Source organism: Phyllobates terribilis, unplaced genomic scaffold, assembly GCF_046119375.1.
Source record: "Phyllobates terribilis strain yellow unplaced genomic scaffold, ASM4611937v1 Scaffold_7__3_contigs__length_470593459, whole genome shotgun sequence".
NCBI classification, from domain to species: domain Eukaryota; kingdom Metazoa; phylum Chordata; class Amphibia; order Anura; family Dendrobatidae; genus Phyllobates; species Phyllobates terribilis.
In genome coordinates, this window is record NW_027362767.1 from 226,405,213 (window position 1) to 226,425,732 (window position 20,520).

The following is a 20,520-nucleotide window of genomic DNA, read 5'->3' on the forward strand; positions in this document are numbered from 1 at the left end:
CCAATTTTTATAAAACATTAAGCTTAAGATTAATAGGGGTGCCCAAACTTTTTCATATGACTGTAGATAGGCAAGACAACCCTCAAAAAATGGTTTTGCAGGTAGTGGCTACAGACTATTTCTCCTTATATCACCTCTCTAGTTTTGCATTTTGCTAGCTTTCTTCTCATTGCTGTTAGCATCAGACAGTACCTGCAGCCCAATCAGGTTGCACATGTAGGTCAGGTCCTCCATGATGGCACATCCATACATGCTGTCACAGGAAGATTTGCTGATCCACCAGGACATCATTAGCATGGAGCAAAGACTCAAAAGTATGGAGCAAATTCCAGGCCATGGGCCGGTACACAAACTGATCAGGGTCGCAGAAGGGCATCAACCCAACAGGAGGAGAACTGGTATCTGCTCCTTTGTGCGAGGAGGAACAGGAATAGCACTGCTAGAGCCCTATAGAATGACCTCCAGCATGGTACTTATGCGCTGGTTTCTGGCAAATTGTCAGAAACCGAGTTTTTAAGGGCGACGTGAGCCCCCAATGTCCTGTAGTGGGACCTGGGCTCACAGCCGATCACCATGCAATCAGATTGGCAAACACCTGGGAACTCCAGAATTGGCAGGTCCACGTTTGGCACCCTGTGTTATTTCCAGATGAGAGCCGGTTCACTCTGAGCGCATGTGACGGACATTAAAGAGATTGGAGATGCCATGGTGGATGTTATGCTGCTTGCAACATCCTCCGGCATGAGTGATTTGGTGGTGGGTCAGCGATGGTCTGGGGAGGTATAGCCTTAGAAGGTCACACAAACCTCCATGTGATAGCCAATGGTACCTTGAGTGAAGTTAGGTACTGGGATGGTGCAGGACAATTCCTGACCTTAGTCTGCCTGTTCCTGAATGATAAAATCCTTCATGTCATTGAATGGCCCTCAAGTTCCCCAAACCTGCATTTAATTGAGCACCTACAGTGGGTACGAAAAGTATTCAGACCCCTTTACATTTTTCACTCTTTGTTTCATTGCAGCCATTTGGTAAATTCTAAAAAGTTCATTTTTTTTTCTCATTAAAGTACACTCTGCACCCCATCTTGACTGAAAAAAAATGGAAATGTAGAAATTTTTGCAAATTTATTAAAAAAGAAAAACTGAAATATCACATGGTCATAAGTATAAAGACTCTTTGCTCAGTATTGAGTAGAAGCACCCTTTTGACCTAGTACAGTCATGAGTCTTCTTGGGAATGATGCAATTTAAAGGGGTCTGAATACTTTCCGTAACCACTGTATGGGGCATTATGGATCGATGCGCCACAGACTGTCCAGGAAACTCACAGATTCTCTTAATCAAGTCCATGAGGAGATCCCCCAGGACAACATCTACCATCATGTCAGTAGCATACCAAATAGACATTGATGGGAGTGCATACAGGCATTTGGGGGACATACACACTACATTGAGTTGCTATTTTCAAATTCATGGAAATTAGATCCTCCTGTAATTGAATTTTTTTACTTTGATTTTTGGACTGATTTGAAATCTACCCCTCAATTGGTTAATAATTTTGAGGATTCAGAGATAGTTGATGTGTAATTTTATTCTTAATGAATTATGCAATTTAGCTCCGTAAAGGTTTTCTATGTAAATCTTTTCGTTACAGTGTAATTGGTCTTTAGCAGCAGAGACTGAGACAATTTTTTTTTTGCTCTACAGTCTGTCAAACTGCATAAGGTAATACTGAAGAAACTGACTTTTAATTGAGGGCAGAAATGCCATTGGATAATGGCAAAATCATTGCATGCTGGGAAATTAAGTAATAGAAGTTCCAGCACCTATAGTTCTGGCAGAAGGATAATGAAAAGGAACCACCCACTCAAAATGAGTAGATAGAAATGAACAAAGGTTATGAATCAGGGATAATTCCTGCACTGATGAGACTGGTATATGCACCAACAGCAGTTTTACCTTGTGGGAGATGGAGTCTGCAGGACTGTCCTTTGCTGGTATATGCAACAGTTGTGGACTTCTTTGTTTGTGTGAAGGAGGACTTTATGCTGATTTGACAGTAGATGGCGATGTTGTGTAAAGTTTCCTTGTTTACTGTATTGTAAAAGAAAAAAGTCTCTCTTGTTTTTTCAGTTTTGTTCTTACTTCCTGGTGCAGTACTGTGTGACTGTGCGTTTTTTCCTTTACCTCATGTTCTGAAGCTTGTTATCCCATGTAATCTGCTCTCTGAAGTATATGCTTTAAATCAACCATACATTTAGACATCTCAACACAACGCAAAATATAACCTCAATCTCTTCTTTTGTTTTTTGCCCCTTCTATTAGGTTGCATGTGTTACGGTTACAGCTGGTCTCCATCTTTTTTATATGGCGGCCTTTGCATGGATGTTAGTGGAAGGCTTACTCTTATGGAGCAAAGTCGTTGCAGTTAACATGAGCGAGGACAAAAGAATGAAATTTTACTACATCACTGGATGGGGTGAGGTTCTTAATTTTTTTTTTTTAAATTCCATTTTATTTTAATGCTCATGTAGATTTTAGGAGGTTGTGCAGGATCTGGTAATTCCTTTTTATGGGCATTGTCTGCAGGTGAAGACAACAAGGCCAAGCGGGCTGTATATTGCATTATTAATACATGTATGTTCCTCTGCAATTATTATTCCTGTAAAACGTATTGACAAAGTATATGTATGTCTTTGACAATGATGTTAGCGGCTTCGTTCAGTGACCTTCCAACACAAAGAACCGGCATAACCACATCTGTCCTATAAAGAAAAGCTTTCAATCACAATACCTGAGCTACAGCCGTACCCTTCGTGAGTTGCTGGGTAGTTTAAACATTGGGAGTAACCAGCTAGCCAATTCTAAGTATTAATTCCTGAAGATCATTTTTTTTCTTTTTTTTTTCTTAATGCTTAGCCAAAATCCACAAGTATATACGAATAGTTTTTTTTCTACATTGACCATTAAAGGCTTCTTGTTTTCTGCAGAATGGGTTTTAGTTTTACTGAAAATGGCAAAAAAAATCTTTTATGGGGTCTGATGAAAAAAAATACAGCGATTCTGTTCTTTTTGTATTTCGGAGTTTTTTTCTAAGTCAAGCACGGAGTAGTAAAATGTTATTAACTTTTATTATGCGGGTTATATTTTATTGCTTCAAATATTTTTTTTTTTTTTCATGTTTCAGTCTCATTAGGGACTAGAACCTGCGTTTGTTAGATCACTAGTGCATTACACTGCACTACCCCTGCATTGCAGTGTATTGTCCTATATCCATACTTCAGTGCAGTCCTGCCTGTGGTAAGGTCTACATTAATTGTATACTTGCTAATAGTCCCTTGAAATGGGCCTCAAAAACCAACAACTTATTTTTCACACAAAAATTATTCAAATATATACAGATGGCTCTGTTATACCTTAACCAACTCCCATCACAGCATTGCCTTTTCTCTACCTAATAGAACGTACCGACTCCCGAAAGGATGGGAAAAGGTGGTTCATCTTCACAGTTGGATTGTAAGTGTCACGACACAGCTGTCTGGTGACCAGGGATCAGGGGCTCCTACCCTGACCTTAACACTAGGGGGTGCCCTAGCTCGCCCTATTCCCCAGGATACCTCTGAAGGTGACGATGCTGAGGCCTCCGTCTTCGCCCTAACTCCTGAGTTTGCCCTCCGCTTGTTCTCCTCCATCACCCGGGGAAGAGGGGCGCTACTGTGCACCGAAGTACACCCACTCAACAAACAAGGAAACACGGACAGGGATAAACAGAAAACTCCAGGCACACAAAATATTCTCTCACATATAACAGAGGGAAGCACCGGGGTATGTAGGTAGCAGGAATAAACCAAAATGGAGAAGGATAAGGAATAACCACGCATACAAACCAGGCAACAGTCACAAGTTATTCCTCCCAAACTCCTTCTCATAGAACTTCTCACTCTCCTTAGCCATGCAGCAAATGCTAGCTCTGACAAGGACCCCATGTTATAAAGGGAAAGGGAGTGGCTAAATGAGCTCAGCTGTGAGCACAGGGAAATCCAACATGGCCGCTTATCCCCTGTTCTGCTGGAAGAAATAAATACATTTAAAATGACGGAGAAGTGCTTCTTCTCGGAGTTGGAGCAGGAGCCATCCGACGCTGAGGTCTCCTGGCTCCAACCTGTCACGGTAACCCCATGACAGTAAACCTGCTCAGTTAACCCGTTGCATTCCATGGTCATTAGTGACCATAGCATGCAAGGAGTTTGACACAGGGATATCAATTCCTCTGTCACTCCATCAGCTCTCTGCAGCGCAATTGTAGGGAGCAGATGGTATGCTATAGCTGATGGTTGCCAGGTTTGTCATAGATATAAGCCTAATAGATTGTGCCAGAGGCATGATTTATTCAACTATATGTCAATATAACACTGACAGGCTAGATAATGCACTGTACTACATGAGTATCGCATGTTTAAGTCCCCTTGTCCCCTTGCGGAACTAGTAAATATTGTAAAAACAAAAAAAAATGTAAAATATATTTTTAATTATTTCACCCCTTACCAACATTGGACATGCTGGTCTGTTTTGGGAAGTTTTTTCCACATTTAGACAAACCAGTATGTTATGGTGATGAGACGAGCATAGGAGATGTGTTCCCAGCACAATCAATCCAGGGGCTCAACTTAACGGACAGCTGAGCTCATGTAGTAACAGTTAGGTGAACAAGTCTGTGAAATGTCTGTAGTGTCAAAATGCTCACCACACCCCTAGATGAGTTCAGTGAGGGATGTAATTTGGAAAATAGGTTCATTTTTGGGGGACTCTGCAAATGTGACATGGTGACTGCAAACCATTTCAGCAAAATCTGCACTCCAAAATAGCACTCCTTCCCTTCTGAGATCTGCAGCCTGCTCGAATAGTAGTTTCCGGACATATGTATTGCTGCAGTCAGGAGTAGTTATGTTATTAATTGTGGGATTCTTTTTCTCCTGTTGTACACTGATGAAAATGAAAAATTTGGGGCTAAAGCAACATTATAGTGTAAAAACATAATTTTTTATTCCCAAGGCCAAATTAAATTCTGTGATGTATCTATGTTTAAGATGCTCACCACAACCATAGATGAATTTCTTGAGAGGTGTAATTTCCAAAATTAGGTCACATGTGGGGGTTTCTGCCATTTTGGCACCTCAGAGGCTCTGCAAATGTGAGATGGCGCTTGCAATCTCTTCTGACAAAAATATATGCTCCAAAATTTAAAAAGCGCAAAACTGTAGTATCTAACCACATATGGGGTATCTGTATACTCAAGAAAAATTGTACAGCAAATTATGGGGTCCATTTTTTTGTTACCCTTGTGAAAATGAAAAATGTAAGGCTATAGAAACATTTACAAAAATGTTTTTTTATTCTTTCGCCAATGAGAGCACCTGAGAGAGAGCAGATCTGTCCCTAAGAACAGGAAACCCGTGATTAAAAAAGATGGAGCCTCTACGATGTGTCAGTAGTCTTCTACCTTGGAGAGGGAGCCTACACCCTGGTGCTGCCAGAGGAATCTTGTTCCATTAGCTTTTTATTGTATTCTAGGAGCAGAAGGTCCCATCTATTCTCTGACATGTGCTCTGTTGTGGTCTGGAATGACGTCTGAAGGCAGATAGTGCTCTGCTGTTTATTTCTTGTGGGTGGAGGTACAGGTATCCACAGCATTCCCAAGTTCCGAAGTCCCCACTATGACTGGGACCTGAGCACAGGAGTGCTTGTGACGCCTTCAATGTGGTGCTTTCAGCTTGGTTCATGTGTCGCTAGTATGTGGAAGGAACTGCTATGGAACATTGGCATGAGGAGAGTCAACATACTAGCTCATGCGCTCATTCTGATGATGGCAGAGGAAATAGGCAAGTGACCAAAAAAGTTTGTTCATGGTGCCTTTGGATTAGTCTTGCTTATCAAGAAGTTGATGTTGTTCTGGACCCTATAATATCTGGAGATGGGTAGAGGTCTGTAATGTCATAAAAGTATGCCGTATCAGACATTATTTGGCTGCTTGCACCAGAATGCGTTAAGTGGTCTTTTTTATGGTCACTTTTGTGTTTCCCCTAATTATCCACCCATGGATGATGCAGCTGCCTCTAGAAAGGATCATTCGGAAGATCCAAACCCTGTTGGGGTAGTTTGTTAAATTTTCAAAAATTAAGGTTATTCCCAAAAAAGTTTGGACATTTTCGAAGATTAGCCAAGAGGGAAAATAGTCTGTTTTCAAATCTCCAGGTGTCCTTAAGGAAAGTGATTTCTATTTTGAGTACTCTGACATCTTGCATACCAGCTGTACCAATGTGTCCAAAGTTATTGTCTTTCTCTTCAGGGAGAAATTCTGGCAGCTCGGCAGGAACTTCAGGGCCAATTGGAGAAGAATCTAAAAAAATATTTCAAGACTCTTCAGATTCTTCATTTCTGACTAGTAGAAAAAAACTTTTCCAAGTGCATTGCCTGGAGAAGAATGTCTATTCCTTGGATTCTTTCAGAACTGTTAGTGATGAAAAGATTGTGTATGTAGGAAAGTTTGTTTCAGATTGAGCGCGCGTTCCATAGAGCTCCTGTTAGTGGGACTGGGGAAGCGGGGGCTGATCGGATGTGTATGAGGTTAGAACAGTTCTGAGAGTTTGTGATAGATCGTGGATAGGAGGTGGAAGTGACTATAGAGATATGGTGAGGAGAATCAGGATTTAGAGATATCGCCAGCTCTGAGGAGGAACAGAGAAAGTGTTAGCAGGTGGGAGAAGGAGAGGGCATAGGGTTGTTGTCTGTGTTTGGAGACACAGGATTGAATGTTGAGGAATAGTTTTGAGGAGGAGGTGAGATGAATGGGGACGGATGGAGGGAGAGATGACCAGTTCCTTACTAGGTGTAGAGATTAGGGGGGCTAGTAGAAAGTGGAGGACTATGGGGGCGAGAGTGAAAACAAAGACAAACATTGTTTACAGTGTCCAGGTATCCAGTTTACCTTCAGTTCCCTTCAGGTTCAATTCAGGTATAATTCATATTTCTCACACTTAAGCATGGACACTTAAGGCAATGCACTGCAGACACGTCTATAGCAGACTCCTTGGTCACAACATATTTGCTACAGAATGCGTTCAGGTGTGAACCAGAGGTGAGTGGTCTGTGCTCATCTTGATCTGCTGACTAAGGCTGAGCCAGATGCACGATATTCAAGGGCCAAGTAAACAAGGTCATTAATAGGTAGTAGTAGTTAGTTGAAAATGTACCATGTGTATGCAGGAGCAGAGGAAGGGAGAAATCAGCATGGGAAAGTTGGGTCGCGTACCATGTGTATGTAGGATATAGAGAGAGGAGCGAGCTCAGGAAGGAACGGAAAGTGTATGAAAATGTCATATGTCTTAACAGAAACATCCATGAAGTTTTGCACCTGCTATCCCCTGTACATACTTCTCCCTACGTTATTCAGTAAAAGACAGTTTCATTTTGAGTGGTAGTCTCCCTCATTAAACTCTACAACATCTGGTCCTGGCCAGTCGAAATCACCGCCATCATGTGGTCTACAAGGGTGTAGCACCCCCATGTCCAAAGTCCACACACCCAGCCAGGATCCCCATCTTCATGTAGCTTGCCGGGGCATGAAATACAAGTACCTTGCCAAAGGCTACCGCCCTGCGCCATATTACATTCTCATACTTTGAAATCCGCTGATGCATTGTAGGCAGCAGCTGTACCTTTTATTGGTAGGTTTACTATCCTTGAAGGCAGGTCCCCTCTCTGGTGCTGTCATGAGTTTTGGAAAATCCACTTACCAGTAAGTGTAATTATCATCTTACATTTTTATGGCCCATTATCATAAAATTCTGTGAAGCACTTGTGGGATCAGGATTCTCACTGCACCCCTAGATAAATGACTTGATGCATGTACTTTCCAAAATGGAGTCACTTATGGGGTATTTCTATTATTTATGAATCTTTGGGAATCTGCAAATGCATTATGGTGACTGCAATCTATTTCAGTCAAATGTATGCTCCAAAAGTCAAATAGAGATCCTTCTCTTCCGAGCCCTGTTGTGTTTTCCAAAAAGTAGTTTCTAACCACATGTCTGATATCTGCATGCTCAGAAGAAATGACAAGACACATTTTGGTGTCCATTTTCTCCTGTTACCCTTGTGAAACCAAAAAAATGTAAAATGGAAACAATATTTTAGTAAAAAAAAAATTCCACTTTGCGATATTTCTTGTGACACATCTGAAGTGTTACCAAGCTATCTGAATGTGGTTTTGAATACTTTGACAACTACGGTTTTGAAAATGGGGTGTTACTTGGGGGTTTTCTGAAACACAAGCCCCTTATAGTCATTTCAAAAGTCAAAATCCTGTTTTTTCACATACTAAGTTGATCAAGCCAGTAAAAAAAACTAACTAATGTAACATCCCTGGCGGCATGCTTGCATGGCTTACCACCTCCCACCATGCAAGACCGCTATCTTACCTATCAGTCCAGGCTGCACACTTTGCTCCAGTACTTGCTGTGTGCATGTCTCTTGTCTGATTGCTTAGGGCGGCGGCGCGGTTACTGCCTGTTTCTTATAGTTACTGTGTGCGCACTCCTAATGCGTCCCCAGCCTATTGCTGTGAGTCACTGGATACTTAAACCCCCTCCACCCAGTAGGAGAGTGCCTGAGCAACACTTTCATTCAGTGTGTTCTGTGCAACAGAGTTGCCAGGTCTTGTCCTGTATCTTGTCTGTTTCCGCCACCCTGGGGGCTGTATACCCAGGCCTGTTACCTGTATCTGTGACTTCTAGTCTGTTCCGCCACCCTGGGGGCTGAGTTTCCAGGCTCGCTCCTGTACCTTGTTCCTGGTTCAGTTTCTGTCTGAACAGTGTCCTAGCCCGTTACTTGTTTGTCTCTATGTCCGTATCTTCCCTTTTCCTGCAGTGTCTGAACCTGCACCTAACTCCAACTCTTTGTCTCTGTACTTCTGTTTGTGAGTTTTGTGTCCACTCACTACTTCATTGTAAGTACCTTGTGTGTATCTGGTTCTGCTTGTACTGTTTCCCTGCCTCCGTATCTCCCTTCCGTGTTCTAACTATCTTCCTGTATTTTCCAGTCTGTTCCATGTGAACAGAGCCCTGTCCTGTCTGCCTGCACCTTCTGCTCTGTTCTGCTCTGCTTGCCCACTGCATCTGCCATTTCGCTCTGCTCTGCTTGTTCACCGCACCAGCGGTTTCGCTCTGCTGTACTTGTTTACCGCACCTGCGGTTTCGCTCTGCTCCGCTTGTTCACCGCACCGGCGGTTTCGCTCTGCTTGTTCACCGCACCTGCGGTTTTGCTCTGCTCTGCTTGTCCACCGCACCTGCGGTTTTGCTCTGCTTGTCCACCGCACCTGCGGTTTTGCTCTGCTTTGCTTGTCCACCGCACCTGCGGTTTTGCTCTGCTTGTCCACCGCACCTGCGGTTTTGCTCTGCCCTGCTTGTCCACCGCACCTGCGGTTTCGCTCTGCTCTGCTTGTCCACCGCACCTGCGGTTACGCTCTGCTCTGCTTGTCCACTGCACGGGCGGTTTCACTCTGCTCTGCTTGTCCACCGCACCGGCGGCTTCGCTCTGCTCTGTTTGTTCACTGCACTTGTGGTTTTGCTCTGCTCTGCTTGTCTATCGCACCTGCTGGTTTTGCTCTGCTCTGCTTGTCTACCATATCTGCTGGTTTTGCTCTGCTTGTCAACCGCACCTGCGGGTTTTCCTCTGCTCTGCTTGTCTACCGCACCTGCGGGTTTTGCTCTGCTTGTCTACCGCGCCTGCGGGTTTTGCTCTGCTCGTCTACCACACCTGCGGGTTTTGCTCTGCTCTGCATGTCTACCGCACCTGCGGGTTTTGCTCTGCTCTGCTTGTCTACCGCACCTGTGGGTTTTGCTCTGCTCTGCATGTCTACCACACCTGCGGGTTTTACTCTGCTCGTCTACCGCACCTGCGGGTTTTGCTCCGCTCTGCTTGTCTACCGCATCTGCGGGTTTTGCTCTGCTCTGCTTGTCTACCGCACCTGTGGCTCCGTTTCTGTATCCGAGTCGGTACTGGTCCCTATCCTGCCTGCGTTCCTACCTGCTAGTGCCCACCTGTCTGCATGCCAGCCGTGCCTGCCAGTGACCACCTGTTTGCATACCAGCCGTGCCTGCCAATACCCACCTGTTTGCATACCAGCCGTGCCTGCCAGTACCCACCTGTCTATATGCCAGTCTAACCTGCCTGTTTCTGCATTCCCCGGTGTGGGTCAACAGCTGTGACCAGGGTCTGACCTGGAGTAGCACCTGGTCCCTCTGCTCGGTTCCTCCCTGGTTCACGGAGTCGACTGAGCCACCGTGCGACCTTGGTCGGACCGGGTTGATACTTAGTTACGCCCCTCCAGGCACTCCTCGGTTCATGTTCCAGTGGGATCACTAATCATGCTCATGCCAGTCAGTCCAGGCGTGTGCGTATCAACTAAAAAGATACACATCAGGTATTACCGCATCTGTGACAAACAGTGTAAAAAAAATCATTTATCCCACCTGTTAACACAGCAAAGAAAAAAAATCTAAAAAACAACAACAGTATTGCCATTTTTGTTTAACCCAAACTCATGTAAAATGAAATAAATACATACACTGCTCAAAAAATAAAGGGAACACTTAAATAACAGAATATAACTCCAAGTGAATCAAACTTCTGTGAAATCAAACTGTCCACTTAGGAAGCAACACTGATTGACAATCAATTTCACATGCTGTTGTGCAAATGGAATAGACAATAGATGGAAATTATTGGCAATTATCAAGACACACTCAATAAAGGAGTGGTTCTGCAGGTGGAGACCACAGACCACATCTCAGTACCAATGCTTTCTGCCTGATGTTTTGGTCACTTTTGAATGTTGGTTGTGCTTTCACACTCGTGGTAGCATGATATGGACTCTACAACCCACAGAAGTTGCTCAGGTAGTGCATTCAGGATGGCACATCAATGCGAGCTGTGGCAAGATGGTTTGCTGTGTCAGTCAGCGTAGTGTCCAGAGGCTGGAGGCGCTAGCAGGAGACAGGCCAGTACACCAGGAGACGTGGAGGGGGCAGTAGGAGGGCAACAACCCAGCAGCAGGACCGCTACCTCCGCCTTTGTGCAAGAAGGAACAGGAGGAGCACTGCCAGAGCCCTGCAAAATGACCTCCAGCAGGCCACAAATGTGCATGTGTTTGCACAAACGGTTAGAAACCAACTCCATGAGGGTGGTATGTGGGCCCGACATGCACAGATGGGAGTTGTGCTCACAGCCCAACACCGTGCAGGACGCTTGGCATTTGCCACAGAACACCAGAATTGGCAAAGTCGCCACAGGTGCCCTGTGCTCTTCACAGATGAAAGCAGGTTCACACTGAGCACGTGACAGACGTGACAGAGTCTGGAGACGCCGTGGAGAGCGATCTGCTGCCTGCAACATCCTTCAGCATGACCGGTTTGGCTGTGGGTCAGTAATGGTGTGGGATGGCATTTCTTTGGAGGGCTTCACAGCCCTCCATGTGCTCGCCAGATGTAGCCTGACTGCCATTAGTTACTCAGATGAGATCCTCAGACCCCTTGTGAGACCATATGCTGGTGCGGTTGGCCCTGGGTTCCTCCTAATGCAGGACAGTGCCAGACCTCATGTGGCTGGAGTGTGTCAGCAGTTCCTGCAAGATGAAGGCATTGAAGCTATGGACTGGCCGCCCGTTCCCCAGACCTGAATCCGATTGAGCACATCTGGGACATCATGTCTCGCTCTATCCACCAACGTCACGTTGCACCACAGACTGTCCAGGAGTTGGCGGATGCTTTAGTCCAGGTTTGGGAGGAAATTCCACAGGAAACCATCCACAACCTCATCAGGAGCATGCCCAGGCGTTGTAGGGAGGTCATACAGGCACATGGAGGCCACACACAATACTGAGCCTCATCAGGAGCATGCCCAGGCATTGTAGGGAGGTCATACAGGCACGTGGAGGCCACACACAATACTGAGCCTCATTTTGACTTGTTTTAAGGACATTACATCAAAGTTGGATCAGCCTGTAGTGTGTTTTTCCACTTTTTGGGGGTGACTCTAAATCCAGGCCTCCATTGATGATTTTTGTGTGATTTTGTTGTCAGCACATTCAACTTTGTACAGAACAAAGTATTCAATGAGAATATTTCATTCATTCAGATCTAGGATGTGTTATTTGAGTGTCCCCTTTATTTTTTGAGCAGTGTATATCAAGAGTCTCATATATCCTAAATAAAATCTACAACAAATAATGAATAAAAAGTACCGTAAATAAAATTTAAAATGTGAAATAGCTGCAGAATATTTTTTTTTTTTAATTTCTTCCCATAAGACCTAACTTTTATTTACTCTTTAAGTTGTATATACCCCAACATGGTGCCCCTGGCTACTACAACTCCTCATACATAAAAAACCCACATACAAAAAAATGTAAAAAAAACAAAAAACTCTTAGAAGACAGAAATGTTTTTTTTTTTTTTTGCAATTGAGACACTTTTGTTCTTTTGGTGTTATTTTTTTATTGACACATATAACACAGTAATTGTTTATTTTTTCATCTTTTATGTTTTATTGAAAGTAGTGCAAACAAATAATTAAATAAATACAAATTTTTCAATTTTACAGTTGATGGAAAATGTAGAAAGTGGAAAACTGAAACTTCATAGCCCTAGTGCAAATTCTGTAACTCGGCACATTCTTTCTCCATGTGCCTTTCATTTGCTCCTCTCAAAGCACCACTCCAGCAGTTTTTTTTTTCACCGTTGGAGTAGTGCTGTAATTGCAAGCCCCCTGCTCCATGTCATATACTCGCCCTCCGGCGTCTTCATCTTTTTTCGGTGCCGCTTCGCTCCCGTGGCGCTATCTTGTGAGCGCAGCGTCTGAGTGGCCGGAACTCAGGTTCCATCACAAGCTCTTAATGCAAGTCTATGAGAGCCAGAACGAGGCTCTCATAAACTTGTATGGAAAAGTGACCTCCACGCAGCTCCATGAAACACTAGAGCAGACTTCAAGTCACAAACTGCAGGAGACGGACCGGAGAGCGAAAACAGATGAAAACGCCGGAAGGTGAGTTTGACGGGGACAGGGGATTTGGATTTTAAGCACCACTTCAGCGGTGAAATTAAAAAAATTCCGCTGGAGTGGTGCTTTAAAAATATACTGGACATGAACCGTATGGGAGACATTTATCAAAACTAGTTTAAAGGAAAAGTGCAGCAAGTAGAAAAATTATGGCGAGAGCGGCACTTCCAAGCGGTGATCAAAATAAAAAAATTCTTTATCCATAAAAACGGTAGACGAGGAGATTAAAACAACTGATGTATTTCTAGCGTCTTGCACACCCTTAATCATAGTATGTTAGTTTAATTACGGTAGTCTCGTTTTAAGCTAAACGGAACCAATCACAGTGAACCCATGAATGACTTATATGCTACCACAAAGGAAACATGTGCATTAAATATACATATACAAAGTATGAAATGTAACAATTCAAAATATATAAAAAAGATCGCTCATACTTAGTATCTAATTTTGGTATCCAAAAAGCTTTCCGCAGCATGAGACATTTCTGTCAGCTACCTCCTCTGGGTGGGTGAGGAACTTTTTCTATCCTAAAGAATTTTAAGTTCGTTATATCCCCATTGTGTGCAAGAATAAAATACTTAAATCGCACCAGAATACGAAACATTCTTTTTTAGAATATTTGCTAGATGTTCAGAAATGCATCGTTTTAATTTTCTAATAGTTGCAGCTATGCTACTCACTTGGGAGCAATCCGAGGTATAACAGGAACATAAATACCATCACAGGAATCTCAAATACAGCCTTTGTCTGGCAGAGAGTAAAACATAAAGCAACAAGTCCATACAATAGTGCTAGTTAGCCCACGTGGCTTAGAGTCCAGCTTCTTTGTTCTTTAGCAAAGGCACTCAATCCTGGAGATCAGCACACCTCCATACACACAGACATGTGTGAGACAAACAGCTTTCAATTTACAAAGTGAACCACACCCAGGAGTGGAGATATGGTGAGCAGCCATTTCTCTCAACTCATCAGCAGCTCACAATCAGCCTGTCATCACCGATTAACCCCTTCTAGTCCTATATGTACTAAAGCATTACTCCATGTTTATCTCCCAACCACTAGGTGTCTTAACAGTCGCCTTACATACTACAACCTATATAACGTACATTACAAAGATAACATTCAATGCAATACACCACATGGTAGGTATCACAATTGATGAACCCATCAATATAGTAATTATGGCCCTGGGGTGAAGAAAAACATTTTGTTTTATCAGCAGAAAAAACGCACATATTGCAGCGGCTTCCCACACATTTAAAATGGCCTTTTATTTTTAACCTTGTTGTCCTTTCAATAGGGCTTTGGAATAGACTAGGTGAAAACATATTGCCTAATGAAGGTCCACTTCTTGCTACATATCTACACCCTCCTGATATAATTTTTCTGGGTGACAATAAAAAAATATTTTTTTGGATAATACTTTTTATTTGATTATACTGGAGACTGAAATATGTAGAAAAGGTAATAAGTGTTGATCCCTTTTTCTATTTTTTGTGGAATATTGTCATTGTTTTTTAATAACTGATTTGTGGATTTCATTTTGACCTTTTCAAATTCAATATGAACTACTTGATCTCTATAAGTCCTCTCACGTAATCTGTCATGTACAATAGCACTTACGTCCGGAAAACTGCTATCTTCTGAGCAAATGCGTCTTGCTCGAAAAAACTCGCTGTTCGGAATGGCTTTTATGGTATGCCTCAGATGGCAGCATGTGGACTGTGGGATGGTAGTGCCAGATATACCTTTCCTATATAGGGATGTGTGAACTCGTCCCTTAGTGTTGTCACCTATAAGGAAAATATCCAAAAAGGAGATATGAATAGATGTTGAGTTGGCTGTAAAATCCAAATTGAATTGATTATTTTAATCAATGTTTGGCATATAATGCAGCATCCAAAACCACCACGCATCCTGCTTTGTCCGATTGACGGATCACTAAATTAGTATTGGAGCGGAGTTCGTTAATAGCTTTGAACTGGTTGCTAGTAAGGTTTTGATGTGTGGATGATATCATTAATTGAATATAGAGAATATTTAGGTCCCGTTCTAAAGGGGTAATACGTGGGATTTTTTATTTTAAATGTCACATCACTATCATGAATACCACCCATATTTTGATTTTCTGCTTGGAGTTATTGACACCAAACCTGTGCATTCTGTTCCTGAAAGGAGTTGGCTGTAAAATGCAAATTGAATTGATTATTAAGATATGTAATGAAATTTGGAATATCCGATAAGTTGCCACACCATACGATGAGGAGGTCGTCCACATAACGACCATACCATTTGAGGTCAATGGCAAAGAGGTTAAACTAATTAAAAATCTAATTTTCTTCCCACCAGGCCATGAATAAAGTCTTTAGTAGACCATGAAATTGTAACATCCCTGGCAGTGTGCTGGCATGGCTTACCATCTCCCACCATGCAAGACCGCCAACTTACCTATCAGTCCAGGCTGCACATTTTGCTCCATTACTTGCTGTGTGCATGTCTCTTGTCTGATTGCTTATGGCGGCGGCCCTGTTACTTCCCGATTCTTAAAGTTACAGTGTGCGCAGTCCTAATGAGTCCCCAGCCTATTGCTGTGAGTCACTGGATACTTAAACCCCCTCCACCCAGTAGGAGGTGCCTGAGCAATGCTTTCTTTCAGTGTGTTCTGTGCAACTAAGTTGCCAGGTCCTGTCCTGTATCTTGTCTGTTTCCGCCACCCTGGGGGCTGAGTACCCAGGCCCGTTACCTGTATCTGTGACTTCTAGTCTGTTTCCGCCACCCTGGGGGCTGAGTACCCAGGCTCGTTCCTGTGTCTTGTTCCAGGTTCAGTTCCTGTCTGAACTGTGTCCTAGCCCGTTACCTGTATGTCTTTATGTCCGATCCTTTCCTTTTCATGCAGTGTCTGAACCTGCACCTAACTCCAACTCGTTGTCTCTGTACTTCTGTTTGTGAGTTTTGTGTCCATTCGCTACTTCATTGCAAGTACCTTGTGTATATCTGGTTCTGCTTGTCCCGTTTCCCTGCTTCCGTATCTACCTCCTGTGTTCTAGCTATCTGCCTGTGTTTCCCAGTCTGTTCCATGTGAACAGAGCCGTGTCCTGTCTGCCTGCACCTGCGGTTCCGCTCTGATCTGCTTGTCCTCCACGCCTGCGGTTCCACTCTGCTCTGCTGTGCTTGTCCTCCGTGCCTACGGTTCTGCTCTGCTGTGCTTGTCCTCCTTGCCTGCGGTTCTGCTCTGCTTGTCCTCCGCGCCTGCGCTTCTGCTCTGCTCTGCTTGTCCTCCGTGCCTGTGGTTCTGCTCTGCTTGTCCTCTGCGCCTGCGGTTCTGCTCTGCTTGTCCTCCGCACCTGCGGCTCTGCTCTGCTTGTCCACTGCACCTGCAGCTCTGTTCTTGTATCCCAGTCTGTATTGGTCCCTATCCAGACTGCTTTCCTACCTGCCAGTACCCTCCTGACTGCATACCTGCCGTGCCTGCCAGTACCCGCCTGTCTGCATACCTGCCGTGCCTGCCAGTACCCGCCTGTCTGCATACCTGCCGTGCCTGCCAGTACCCGCCTGTCTGCATACCTGCCGTGCTTGCCAGTACCCGCCTGTCTGCATTCCTGCCGTGCTTGCCAGTACCCACCTGTCTGCATACCAGCCGTGCCTGCCAGTACCCACCTGTCTGCATACCAGCCGTGCCTGCCAGTACCCACCTGTCTGCATACCAGCCATGCCTGCCAGTACCCACCTGTCTGCATACCAGCCTAACCTACCCGTTCCTGCATTCCCCGGTGTGGGTCAACAGCTGTGACCGGGGTCTGACCTGGAGTAGCACCTGGGCCACCTCCCACGTCCCTCCTCGGACCACTGAGTCGATTAAGCCGCCGTGTGTTCGTGGTCAGATCTGGCGAGGCCCCTAGTCACGCCCCTCCAGGCACTCCTCGGTTCGTGGCCCAGTGGGACCACTAACCACGCTCACACCAGTCAGTCCGGGCGTGAGCGTAACAGAAATATGGGCATTATAGGATGATCTGTAAAAAAATAATTTTCAATGCTTCGAATCAATGATGCTCAAAGATGCACCTTCATCTAATATGATAGATAATGTATTTTTAAAAAAATATTGTAGGGTCAGACTCAATTTTTCTGTATGTACTAGTGTCATTCAGAATTAATGAAAGTTGTTTGGCATATAATGCAGCATCCGAAACCACCACGCATCCTGCTTTGTCCGATTGACGGATCACTAAATTAGTATTGGAGCGGAGTTCGTTAATAGCTTTGAACTGGTTGCTAATAAGGTTTTGATGTGTGGATGATATCATTAATTGAATATAGAGAATATTTAGGTCCCGTTCTAAAGGGGTAATGCGTGGGATTTTTTATTTTAAATGTCACATCACTATCATGAATACCACCCATATTTTGATTTTCTGCTTGGAGTTGTTGACAGCAAACCTGTGCATTCTGTTCCTGAAAGGAGTTGGCTGTAAAATGCAAATTGAATTGATTATTGTTAAGATATGTAATGAAATTTGGAATATCCGATAGTTTGCTACACCACACCTTGAGGAGGTCGTCCACATAATGACCATACCATATGAGGTCAGTGGCAAAGGGTTTAAATGGATTAAAAATCATTTTTTTCTTCTCACCATGAGTATAATGGGGATATAACAGACTAAAATTCTTTGGGATAGAAAAAAATCACTCACCCGCCCAGAGGAGGTAGCCTGCAGATACTAAAATGAGATACTAAGTATCCGAATGGTGTGAACTTTAAGAGTGATCTTTTTTTTATATATTTTGAATTGCTACATTTCATACTTTGTATATGTGTAATTAATGCACATGTTTCCTTTGTGGTAGCATATATGTCATTCATGGGTTCACTGTGATTGGTTCCGTTTAGCTTAAAACGAGACTAACGTAATCAAACTTAACATACTATGATTAAGGGGGTGCATGACGCCAGAAACGCGTCAGTTGTTTTAATCTCCTCGTCTACCATTTTTATGGATTGAAGAATAAAGAACTTTATTTTAATCAACACTTGGAAGTGCCGCTCTCTTCGTCCTTTTCCTACTGATTGTTGTTGTGCTTCACCAGCAATAGACATGGCACCATTCGGTTGATCCTCCCATGGACTCACGTGAAGCAGGCGTGGTAAGCTCCTTAACCCTTCTTCTTACAATTGTAAGGCGCAGTAGTTGCCCATCAAAATCAATTATTCATTTTCTGTAAACGTTTAGGAAAATGATTGCACAAATCTGATTGCTTCCTATAAGCCTTTATTACACTTTTTTTTCTGGTAATAATTATTTTATACTCTTTTTGTGTTGTTTACCAACTTAGACATATGGTTCTGCATCTGTAATATGCTCCTCTTATACTATAAAGCAGTATATTCAGATCACCTTTAATTATCACTTATGAAGCCAATTAATTCATTTTACGGTTGTATTTATGGTTTTATATGAAATGAACAAAAAAAAATCCTTCTGAATATTAATAGGTCTGACATCTTTTTCTACAGGTCTGCCAGTCATTATTGTAAGTGTGACCTTGGGAACCTCGTTTAATAAGTATTTGGCAGATACTCACTGCTGGCTAAATGTTCATAGCGACATTATATGGGCCTTTGTTGGACCCGTGCTCTTCATATTAACGGTATGTAAGTGTGTTTAATTATTATGCTATTTCCAGTTTATGCTTTCGACAATATAATCTGAATGTTTAGAATTTGTAATTTACCACAATGAATTTTACAGAATAAAGGAAACAACTATTGAATATCTCGATTTATATTAATTGCTTATTTTTACATTAATCTCCTTATTAGTGCTCATCCGAATATACATTTGTTCTTTATTCGAATAGAACGATTTTTAATCACCTTTTACTAAAGAACCCGTGTTCTTGTGTTTTGTTACATAAAATTTAAATGAAAAGTTTACAATGAAAGCAGAAAGTCATTAAGATAGGGAATGTCTAAAGAAGAACAAGAAAAGCATTTGTTCAAACCATTTACCAATTTTGTGCCAATTTTTATTTTTTTTTGTCTAATTTTTTTTCTCTAATTTTTATTGTATTTTTAGTTATTAGATTTCAATGAAAAGTCAATTAAAGTGAAACACTTGTTAGAAACATCTGCAGCAATAGATCAAGTATGCTTCACAGCAAGAGCAAAATGGGGTCCTTGACGTGTGATAATTCATATTCAGGAAAAGAAAAAGATTTTTGGCTTCTGGGTTACTTTTCCCTTTCCCTAAAGAAAAGCTGGCAGCCCAGCCCTTGTTTGTCAAGTAGCCCAGCCCTAGTTTGTCGGCAACCCAGCCCTAGTTTGTCGGGCAGCCCAGCCCCCTTTTGTCGGGCAGCCCAGCCCCAGTTTGTCGGGCAGCCCAGCCTTAGTTTGACCAACAGCCATCACAACCCCCCCAAAAATGCCAGTTAACTAAATTCTTATCTGTTTCAACTGCCCCATACACATTATACACATGAAAATTTAGCTCAGATGATCATGCATGTGTTTTCAAATCAGGATAGCGGAGTAAGATGTTTCCAGACAGCCCTGGTGGAAGCCTTTTTTGGGAAACAAAAGGATTGGGTGTTGTAATTTAACATTTTTTTCTTTGCCAGCACCATCTCTAAGGAACACCCATACACATACCCATACTCTCATCAAGATTTATGGGTTCAGCTGACTTTAAAATAATGTATATTGGGGGCATTTAGCGAATATTTATTCATTCATTGTGATGCACCATAAATCTGAAGGTGCTGTACATGTGTAGCACCCCGAGGGCTCGGTTGCTACAGAGGTATTGCATCTCAACCAGATGTGCGATATCTCACTCTCAGGTAAGGATGGAGTGTGGATTAGGACCCCGACACCTGCATGCATTACACCACATTTCCGGGGGACAGGGCGACCGATATGCTCCAAGTAGAGCACGACAGTCCCTGTCGCTGGCTGGAGTGGGGGGAGGGAACACCGAGGAAGGGGGAACCCTGTAGTGCAGGAGCAGGGAGAGAGCAGTTCCTGGGTGCACCTAGAGGGAGGTATAAAAGGTGGGAGCCATCTTAGGAACAGTGTTCAGTCAGAGGGAAGAAGTGACAGAGCAGGGCCTCTGTCGAGCTCTGCTCCGGAGGTGGGCCTAGCCTGTGAGGCCCTGCCAGGACTGAGAGAGAGAGAGAGAAGGAGGTGGGAGCAGAGGCTCTGCATGGGCTCTGCTCCGCAGGCAGGCTGGAGAGAGCTGCCGGAGTCTGGAGGAAGGAGAAGGAAGGAAGAGGAGCGGAGGAGGCTCCAGGAACAAGGAACGAAGGGACCCCAGGGGTGTGGACCGGCGAGTCGCCACCGCACGCCCGAATCTACCTGCGCAGAAGGGTCAGGCCAAAAGGGGGAGACCGGTCCCCGAAACTAGTG

At 43.6% G+C, this 20,520-nt stretch overlaps 1 protein-coding gene across 1 annotated transcript in view; it reads left to right on the plus strand.

Moving 5' to 3' along the window:
- Window positions 1-20,520, plus strand: part of ADGRD2 (adhesion G protein-coupled receptor D2) — a 642,994-nt gene that overhangs the window by 194,854 nt on the left and 427,620 nt on the right. Inside the window, exons 17-18 of the mRNA XM_073639770.1 lie at window positions 2,325-2,478; window positions 18,631-18,764. Coding sequence (XP_073495871.1) covers window positions 2,325-2,478; window positions 18,631-18,764 — 288 coding nt within the window. The remainder of the gene's footprint in view (window positions 1-2,324; window positions 2,479-18,630; window positions 18,765-20,520) is intronic.